Raw genomic sequence first — 10,761 nt, forward strand, 5'->3', positions numbered from 1 at the left:
ATTTATTATCGAAATAAATGTGCAATATCTTTATTATCAATGGTTGTCGTAGTTTGTATCAACTTCATTGGCAGTCATGAACAATAATTCTGTTCGGATTTTTTTTTTTTTATATAATCATCTTAACTTGGTTGAGGGGATGACAGAGACCTCAAAGTTAAAAAAAAAGATAAGACTAAATAAATAATAATGACAAAGGGATAAAGCAAGAAAGATAACCCTGTGATCTCACGCAACTTCCGATATTCATGGATACAAGATTGAAACCCTCTCCAAGACAGGATGCACACTGTCCGCTCCAGAAACAAACGACCTTCCCTTGAAACAGCCGTTCACAAAAATAGCATCTTCCAAATTGCAAACAGGCAAAAAGCTAATGTTAGAAGTGATGATGATGATGATGCGGACTTCCTGATGTCATATCTGTGCAAAGTTATGGTAATTTGTATCATACAGTGTCGTATAGGAGACCTCGTAATGATAGTTCAGACACTTTGTGGTGTATATACAGTATGTCTCAACCCCCCCCCCCGAAAAAAAAAAAGATACAATCGGATTTCCACATTGATAACTTTCAATATTATTAACTGTCAGGAATCTACTTCAGGATCTGAAAATATAACATCTTACCTATATTTCGCAGAAAGCCCCATTCATTTAGATTGAGTGGCCAAAGAGATATGGGGATCGTTGTAAAGCATGTCATTTGTCTGTTTTTTTTTTCCAAGTTAAACATTTGGATGCTCTTGGAACTGCATATCAATGTTTGAACAAAATGGACAGAACTTGGAGGGAAGGGATTCCTGACATTCTCCAAAAAAAAAATCCTCATTTCTCTTTGACGATTGGAGCAAATCGGATGGGGTTTTCTGTAAGATGTGGATAATAAGTAAATAGTTTCATACCATGAAATTGAATTTGGATTGATCCACTATTTTGTAAAGTCATCGTTGCGGAGGGTTCCGTTGTACAATGTGTTATTTTTTTTATTTTTTTTCTTTGGGGGGGGGGGACATACGGTACAGTAGCAGAGTATGATCTATATACGAGGTAACATCACCGTCTGATCACTTGCCTGGAAAACCGAATGAGTTTTTCTTTTTTTCTTTTGTCAAGTATTAATATCGTTCATCTGGCCTTTAACCGTCCAGATGCCTATTGCACATCACGTCGCCTATATAGTACTCCCTCCCATCTTTTCTCCGTGAAGTTGACAAACTGGATCACTTCAAAGCCTCTCTCAATAAGACTCACATTTTTCACCGGGTATTGAAGTGATAACTCTCTTGGAGGAGTCTGCGCCTTTGAATGTTTCTTGAACAGATATCTGGCGCTATACAAATGCTGCAGTGGACCGTCAATATACCTAGGGCACTCCCAAGAGAATAGCACGGCGGTTTACATGTTCCGTCCGACGAACCATTCACGGTGAACTTAAACGGTCAACTTAAAATTGTGTATCGCACCAACCGTGATCAACGATTGATGCATGGTATCCTTAAAGTGAAACTGCATTTTTCAAAGGATATACGTGTATAAAAATCATGATCATAACATATCGATATAAAAAGTACAACAAACAACAACAAAGATTGGCGCAAAGGATCATCATTGGCGCAAAGGATCATCATTGTCACGCTAGTACAAAACAAAGTGCTGAGAATTAAAGTTTTCCTCCATGATTTAACGTCTGAAACGGACTTTGATTGAAGATTTGTGCATGGATCTTTAGAAGACTTGTAAAACGAATAAAATCATCACGTTGTTTTATTGACAAAACATTGCTTTGTTGTAAAGTCTGTTAATCTTTAAGACACAGCTTTCGTGGCTTTCTTTCCTCAATGTTTTTGTCATTCTTTTTCTTCGCTTTATAGTTTCATTAAAGCTAACGTCAAGGCTACTTAGTATGTGAAATTTTGCACTTAAAACTCTACGAACGATATTGATAATGGATGGTTTACGTAACATGGTTGTGGATACATTACGTGGATATTGTTGACGGGCACCCATCCGGGTAAGAACTGTTGCGGTGGTGGGACCTGTTGCTGGGGCGGGTTCTGGGCACATGCGGTCTCATCTTGGCCCGGGGAACCTCTCCGTGACGGCACTTCGCGCCTGTCCGCTTCATCTTGCCTATCGCGCCGACTGTCCCCTTTCTCCGCTCGCTCCCTCACGGCAGCAACCTGATATCCCGCAACAAACAGTGAGAAAACTGCGAAATAGGTGCAAACCACCACGAAGAATTTCACCGAGCTCGCCGCTCTGTCGGCCAGAGAGTTCGAAGGGGACCTCATTTTAGGCTCCACTCAGTATTCCGCATCCTCTGCCTCCGAATTCCATTGAAGTAGACAATAGCAATTAACAATATGCGACTACGTGATACGCAAGCTCAATTTACCAGCGATATCCTTAATCAATGCCTCCTAAGGGTCCGTTAGCTTCCAGTGGCGAAAGCAGACGACAAAGAGGTCACAAGCGCGACCGAGCTTGAACAGCGATCTTCACAAACTATGCCCATCGAGTAAATAAAAAGTGTGGCCACATCGCTCTCACTCTGTGGCTCGTTAACCCAATGATAAGCGACTGTTTCGCGGGCTCATCCACTCTCAGACACAGCGCACTTCCGACGAATCACATTGCACCTCAATATTTCGGGCTGGTGAAAATATTCTTGCAGTGAAGCGTTCCCTCTTTCGACGGTTTTCGAGCTAGCAGAAGACAATTATTCCATAGGCCGACGCAGACATCATAAAGCCGTCCATTGACGAGATGTTCTTGTTTTAGTATTGTGCCAGTGCGCATGAGGGTATGTGTATAATATAGAGTGAAAGCGTGCGGAGTGGATGGGAATCGAATTTATGTGAACTCAGCAACTTTACTGTCATAATTAGAATTAAAAAAGAAAGATTTCGATGCAAATCAGGACCCCATTTCATAAAAGATGTTAGGATGTCAACTCTTGGTGGAATGACAACTTCCAATAGCAACATCCAATCAGGAAGCGGGATTCTTGTCGTTACTATGACAATTGTCATTCCAGCAAGAGTTGCTATCATATCAACTTTTTTTTTTTAATGAAATGGGGCCCAGGAGTTTGATGTGAAATGTGTCATGAAAGGTATTAGTGAGATGTGAAGATTGAGAGGTATGGGATTATGGAACAATGGTGACATGACATTTGCGCCTGCGACAATTACTGATCTTATTTCCTCCTCCGACTTAGGGTAAGGACTAGGTTTGTAATAAGGTTTTAGGTACAGTATGCCGTATATAAGCAGAGGGCGAGGATTGAGATTAAGGTTAGGGCTACGTGGGTAGAATTTGTTTGGCTTACCGTGCAGGCATTTCATGGGAGCAACTGTCATAGGATCAAATGTCATTGAACCGTACGTGTGTGTTAGGTATAGGATAAGGGTGTGTGTTTGTGCTTGTGTATATGTGATACTGGATGAAATTCAAATAAAGAATATTATCTTAAAAATAAAGAGAGAAAAAATATGTCCCTGGTGTGCACTGTGCGTGAGGGACTGTGGGATTGTTTGTGTGTACTGATGTGTGTGTGTGTGTGTGTGTGGGTGTGTGAGGTGTGTAGGGTGTGTGTTTTGGGGGTGGGGCAGGGTAGGAACAGGATAATAGTTGGTTTTTGCATTTTTATGCAACTTTAAAGTTAGGCATGTTTGGGTAACTTATATCTTTCTTCTTTCATTTTTCTCATTCCAGATGATTACATGTTTTTAAGCCATTGAATACAAATTCCACTGGAATTTTTATGTAGAAAATACCGTACGATTGTGATATTTGGTTTTTGGATTTTTATGTTGTCAATTATTTAAAGGAATTAAAATCAAATTTTCGGGGAAAAACAAATTAAAAGTGTTATTAGCAATCATGGGGGAGCACTTAATGCCACTCTCATTAAGATTGTTTTTGGGGTTTTTTTTTTTTTTGTTTTTGAAGTCACTGACACGAACATTTTTTATTTGCATATTATTATTCACATGATTCCCGAAATGTCCAAATGAATATGAACGCAGCCAGGGGAGTTGTGCTGTTCGGGCACTGTACTCGAGCACACATCGACATAGTACAGCGAATTCCGAGCTCTTGCTCTTAAATATTTTGCTGGTGGTTAAATACCCGTTAGTGGAGATAAAGTTTAGCATCACTCATAAAATAATGTTGTGTTTTAAGTCGCACATGTATACCCGCATACATCGATGTTTCAAGTTTGAAAACAGACAATGAGGAATCCCCGTTGAGTGTTTCCGTCATTTTGAGAGCTATCCTGTGAAAAGACGTACACTTATTTAGTACCTGCTCATTATAGACGAGAGTGCTATTTGTCAATTCGTCGACTTTGACTGTGTGTGCGAGATATTGAAACTGCACATCTTTGCCTGATTCATGTTTTATTCTGACTCACCGTATGACACAACACGACTGCTGAAGAGAGACTGGCGCTGCTCTGAAGAAACATAACGCATGTGGATGTTATTTTCTAGGTGTCTATGACACAACCAAACGGCGTGTTTTGCCAGAAGAGAAGCGAAGCAAATAGGAATTGTCAGTGAAATGATAAATACCCTCTTTCAAGATCCGTCGGGTGTGGAAACAAAAATCGTGAAGGACGCACTGTAAATCTTGTATTTATTCATTTTCGCTTGGTACTTTAGCTTTGTGTTAGCACGCACTGGACCGGTCACAAAGCAGTTTAGTCCATAGACACTCGAAGACTCGTATGGAGGCGAGGAGATTTTGCGGAAGACCGTACGCGACATGATTGCAACCGACAACGATCTCGTGAGCGACTCTTGCTAATCAATTCAGTGCTATACGACTATTGAGTGGTAGGAAAGCGTTCCTCGAGCTCCAAGCCTCTGAAGGCGAACTTTGTCGCTTCCATGTTGATCGAAAGGAGGTATATTAATTTGTTTGACGAGTGCTTGCCAGTTATATTTTCTGGCAGCAACACGACGATTGGACGCCAGCGAAACACAAGTCTTCTGGCAGCATATTAAATTATTGTATGTCTTGAAGGGGATTAAAACTCAAGGTGTGTACGTCTAAACGTCTTACAAGGTTAAACACAGCCAAACTGGATGTTTTTTGTTTTTTTTTTGCTTTAAAAAAGCAAGAATGTGTCGTGTGTAAACATCTTCACTGTGTAGTTCTGATCCTGTCTGAACAAAATGGGTCTTTACTCACTAGTACAGAAGGTAATGCTGCTTACAGCACTTACGCTGCTTTCGATTGTTGCATTGCACGTTATGCTTTTCGGATTGACGGAGCCGACAGCAGTTGAGAGGTACGATTTAGGCGGGAACGCCTCCATTGCTTATCGGAAATCAACGTGGCTCCATCTGATGTCGCTGAGCAATATCCAAAGAGCCGTCGAACTGTGGGACTCCAGGATCGATTTGCACGAGTTCTCGTATCTACACAATCCCGTGTTCAAATGTAAGGATATGGAGCAGGAATCGGACATTCTTCTGCTAATTATGGTAAACTCTGCCCCGAAAAATAGTGAGAAGCGGGCGTATATTCGCAAGACATTCGGCAACGCCAGCGCTTGGCCTTCTCAAAATGGAAGATCAGTAATGAGGATAGTGTTCTTGCTGGCAGCGGTCAGTGACCGCCAACTGCAGGACGACGTTCACTTCGAATCGCTGGCCTTCGACGACATCGTGCAGGAATCCTTCGTCGACAACTACCTCAATATGACGCGGAAGACAATCATGGGGATGAAGTGGGTCACGACTTTCTGCCGGAGAGCCAAATTCACGATGAAAGTGGATGACGACGTCCTCATCAACGTCCCACGCGTACTCACCATCCTAGGAAACGCACGCCGGTCAAACTTCTCGTATGGAACAGTGCACTGGGCAAAACCTGTGCGGAGGACTACGGGGAACATGCAGAAGTTCTACACGCCAAGACATGTATATCCTAGAGAAAAGTACCCACCTTATTTCAATGGTCATGCCTATATTCTTTCTACTGACGTTGTCGAGAAAGTGTTTCACGTGTCGAGGGAGATAAAACTCTTCCCTTGGTCCGATGTGTACGTCGGCATGTGCTTGGAAAAACTTGGAATTAGATTGAGGCATTCGGAACAGTTCTGTTCGCTTTGGTTCCGCATGGTAGATAAGACAACTTTTGCAGAATCGGAAAACGCCGTCGACATAATCCGAGAATATGTCAGTGTTTTTCATCTTTCCTTTCAACAAATGAACCAATTGTGGGATATTTGGAACAGGAAACTGTAGAACCATAGTAATACGTCACTGAGACGAAATTCAAGGCGAATGCCCTCTCTGTGTCCAGTATGACAAATATTTAAGAGTTCATCAAAGTCAAATAAAAAATGCAAGAATAAACTAGATTGAGAGATTTATCGATAATGTTTCCAGTAATATCGTTATCCCCGCAAATGCAAATCAGACAAAGCGATGATGACATAACCTTTCAATTGACCCATGTTCTATCTAATTATGTCAGGGTTTGTTTTTGTTTGTTTGGTTGGTTTGTTTGGTTTTTTTTGTGTGTCTTTTGTACTTCTCAGTCACAATATGACTTTATGTGACATTTGAAGAACTTTCTTATACTTGCCAAAATAATTTCATTTAATTATATATTCTGGTGATTGTATTTTGATATATATAGGTTTTCCCTGCCAATTTTATTGAATGCGCATACATTGTCGGCAATGGGTATTTAACTTCGTCTCCACCCCTTCGCCAGCTCTTTCCGAGTATTTGAATTCGGATTTGGGCAAACAAGTTCATAAAAGGAGCATTCAAATTAAACCTATACAATTTCCATCAAAAATTACATTACCTTTACTGCGTTTTAAATTGAATGTTGAAAACGTCTACTTGCGGATCATTCATGATTATGCAAATAAGTATATAAGATGAAAATCAGAAAGCAGTATGATGATCAGTCTGATGATGATAATTAAGATAAAGATGTCAAATGAAGATTGTAAACACAATATGATCTTGATGAAAATAAAGACATTTAAATTAGAGATAAAGGCAGCCATGAGTGACATAAAACAAAATGAGAATTTTATATTGAAGTTTACTTCACATGTTTAGCCAAAGAAAACAATCAGGATGTTCAAATAAACAAATGCTGATCATGATGATGAAATGTAAGATAAAAAACTAAAGTCACATTCAATGACTAGCTGGATATAATCGTTTTTGCCTGTTTACAGGTAAACGTGCATAATGAAATTAAACGCTCAATTGTGAAAATCACTTACTTAAAAACGAAATTGAAAGTGCTTTTATGCGCTTGTGTGGCCCATCGCACAGATTTGAATGCTCAATTCTGCAAATCATGCCCAAACACGAAACTGAATGCTCACATCCGCATTTGAACTTGTGACCACTAATTCCGGTGCCAAAAAAGAAAGCATTAAACGTGAAATCGTTTGATCAAAGTAACTGCACAGCTTCAAGCATACCAATTTGAATGCACATAAAATGAAAATAAATGACATTTTGACGAAATTGGCCGGCAAAACCTATACTAACGATTTATTTCATGTTTTTCTTTATTTTTTGCGAGCCCCAAAACATGAAATTTGTTAATTTTGATGGCGCTAACAAGTCGCCAAAGAAAAAGTTGGTGTCGAGTCTTGATATATCATTATATACATAATAAATCTATGTATATATAATGCATATACACTATATACATACGATATAAATGTAGTGTGTAATGTGTGTATATGACATAAAAGTGTCATCCCACGCATTTATATATATTGAGTTATATAAATGCACATTTGTAGGTGACCGATATTCCTGTTTCATGGCATTGTATTGAATGTTCAACAATTCCAATATTCAAATACTATCAATGTTCCTTTCAGATTCTAAGTATTGTTTCACTGGTTTGTATGCCTTTGATTTGTTTTAGAATATTCAAATCAAGTCGAATATATGAATTAGAATCTAAGTAAAATTCCCACAGTATACTGATTGATGCAGAGTGCAGTAAAGGGAATTATCGACAGAATCACGACGGATCGAGTTGATGTCGTGGTTTGGGGGGGGGGGGGTTAAAGACCGTTAGTGGTGAGCACTATCACTGACATGTATTATATCATCACGATTAAGGCCTCGCAAAGACATACATTCTTTGGAGTTCCGCGTAAATTTCATTCTCAATAGACTTATCATTTACTGGCATACAGCTGCCCTTAGTGGCTGTTACTTTCTCAGATGTATCAACAAATTGGCTAATTAACTGTTTGAAAGGCTATGACTTCACCTTGTATCTCTAGAGTCGTTTGATTTTGGTATACTTTATTCAAAATTCTTGTAAACTAGGTAAACTATTTCTTTAAAATCATATTTTCCAGTGATCTGTACAATATATTGTCTCCTTACTTTCCCCAAAACATACCACGGAAATCGGAGAACAACTCGGCTATACCCTGCAGACAAAATATACCCACGCATTCTATACCCAATTACATTCGTTGTAGCCAAGTAGCGCAAGTTACGTAATTGCAGTTTTAAGTTTTCTTCTTTCCCATCGGGGTGAATGGCTTAGTGCTACACGGAGCAGTTAGAGCGAAAGGCGATTCAAAACCATTTGCTCTCTTCTGCGTAATGATAATCGCAGGGTATTTCCAACAGGGCCTCACGAACACTTCTATGCTTTATTATTTTACAAGTCACTGATCTGGTAAGAGTGTTATATATATATATATATATATATATATATAGAGAGAGAGAGAGAGAGAGAGAGAGAGAGATTTTATCACATATAATATGAAGGGGTCGGTGCAATATAGTGCTAACCCACACTTTTGTCAAAATTGAGTTACATGCATTTTCATAATCCTTAGCCTTCACTCTAACCTCCGTGAAAATATCATATTTGAATTCAACCTATAAGATGGTAAAAAATGCATGCATTCATGTTTTATTAATGTACAATGTATGGACCAAATATTCAACAGCGATTATCTCAAAATGACTATTGTGTGGGCTATAGCACTATATTGCACCGACCCCTTCATACATCTGATTATTATATATATATATATATAATCATTTCTTGATTCTTCGTTTTATGTATATATATAAAATATATGTATATATATATATATATATATATATATATATATATATATATATAAAGAGTGCGACAACCTGCTTGTACAATAATGTGACTTGTGAGCTCCTCCGGCAGGAAGGAGTTTCCTTAATTTGCCGTTCTGGTTTATCATAAATGAATATAATAGAGAAGATTATATAATTTCTAAGTGATCAAAACAGTCACAGTAATGGTGTGTTGGTAAATTTCCAAACTCATTACTTGTGTAATGTGCATCTTGTTTTGTAGTCTGATAAAATTCAAATGAAACAAAATGGCTGAATTCAATCAATTATTGATTTTATTTTGTCAATTTGACTTCAGTACTCTTTGTATGCAGAAAGATACCCCGCAAAGTTTGGTATCTCATTTATTTTTCAAGATATAGTTTTTGTCATTGTTAGTTGTGAATGGCTCATTGTGCATGGTTTGTGTGGTAAGATATAGGATGGTTGTAAGAAAGTAAACAATTCCATATTTTGAGATTCTTGTCTTTCTATGCTTGCAATATCCCTACGTAGGCCTATGCTAAGTGTACACATCTAGCCATGGATTATATTTGATATAAATTATGGCCTAACATACAACACTGTATGGCATGTATTTATTTTTGTCACAGCGCCATCATCTCCATTTCTCGACATGCACCTACTAGGGCAATTACAATGTACACCCCCTGGACAATGTTACCCCAGACCCTTCTCCTGACCCTAACCCTAATCCTAATCCTGAACCTAATCCTAACCCTATCCCAAGCTCTAACCCTAAAACTAACCCTAACCTTGATCTTTACTCTAACCTTATCATTTACCAGTATTTTTTTTTTCTGGGGGGGGGGGGGGGGAAGGGGGGTATTGTCCTCCGGGGGTAAGCCAGTTCGTAATATTAGCTCATGTGCACGTTGGTACAAATGACCTTTCTTTATTCTCAGTTAGTTAGGCATTTCATTCGTTTTCAAAGCGACATAGTGCGTACCGGCAAGTTTGCCCGGCGTAACAATTTATGGAATTCGTGTTGAACAAAAAAAAAAAAAAAAAAAAAATGATCTTGCATAGCGAGACCACGGGCCCGTTTCAATAAACTTGTCATCAGTGATAAGTTGTCATAGATGTGACAAGCTACTGAAATCCTTGCATCTGATCGGCTGAGAACAAATTTGTCATAGAAATGTGGCAGTTGTCACTGGTGACAAGTTTTATGAAACGGGCCCCAGGTGACCAGAATGGTCCGTCAAACAAACCTCGGGGGAACCATTCATGTCTTTGTTTTGTACTGAATGCATTGAAACATGTTTTTATTCGTATTGCCAAATACCAGGTTTGCTGTCATGTGGATGTACTGTCAAGTTTCATTTACAAGATTGCATGAATAATCATTAAAGGACAGATGCTTATCTGCGTGAATTTAAAAGCTATCATGCGTCTTGGTACGAATGACCTTTTTCTGCTCATGCGCAAAGTAGAACTACGAACTGGCTTATTGCCTGATACGCACCTACTGAGTGAAAACAGATCATGTGAGTGCCTTTGCCTTGCACTCTTGATATCTGTGGAGAGTGTCATGCTATTTCCATGTGCTATCCCTACCTTGAGAATGAATTCGAGCTAACAATTTAATACGATTGTGCAGGTATCTTGCTAT

At 39.0% G+C, this 10,761-nt stretch overlaps 2 protein-coding genes across 2 annotated transcripts in view; one reads left to right on the top strand and one right to left on the bottom strand.

Annotated features, from left to right (window-relative positions):
• LOC140238448 (ficolin-2-like) overlaps positions 1 to 10,761 on the bottom strand; it is a 44,598-nt gene that overhangs the window by 21,861 nt on the left and 11,976 nt on the right. The window lies entirely within an intron of this gene.
• LOC140238549 (beta-1,3-galactosyltransferase 1-like) lies at positions 5,268 to 6,266 on the top strand. The gene has a single exon (XM_072318451.1). The coding sequence runs from the start codon at positions 5,268 to 5,270 to the stop codon at positions 6,264 to 6,266; it is 999 nt and encodes a 332-aa protein (XP_072174552.1).

Source organism: Diadema setosum, chromosome 15, assembly GCF_964275005.1.
Source record: "Diadema setosum chromosome 15, eeDiaSeto1, whole genome shotgun sequence".
In the NCBI taxonomy this organism is placed as follows: domain Eukaryota; kingdom Metazoa; phylum Echinodermata; class Echinoidea; order Diadematoida; family Diadematidae; genus Diadema; species Diadema setosum.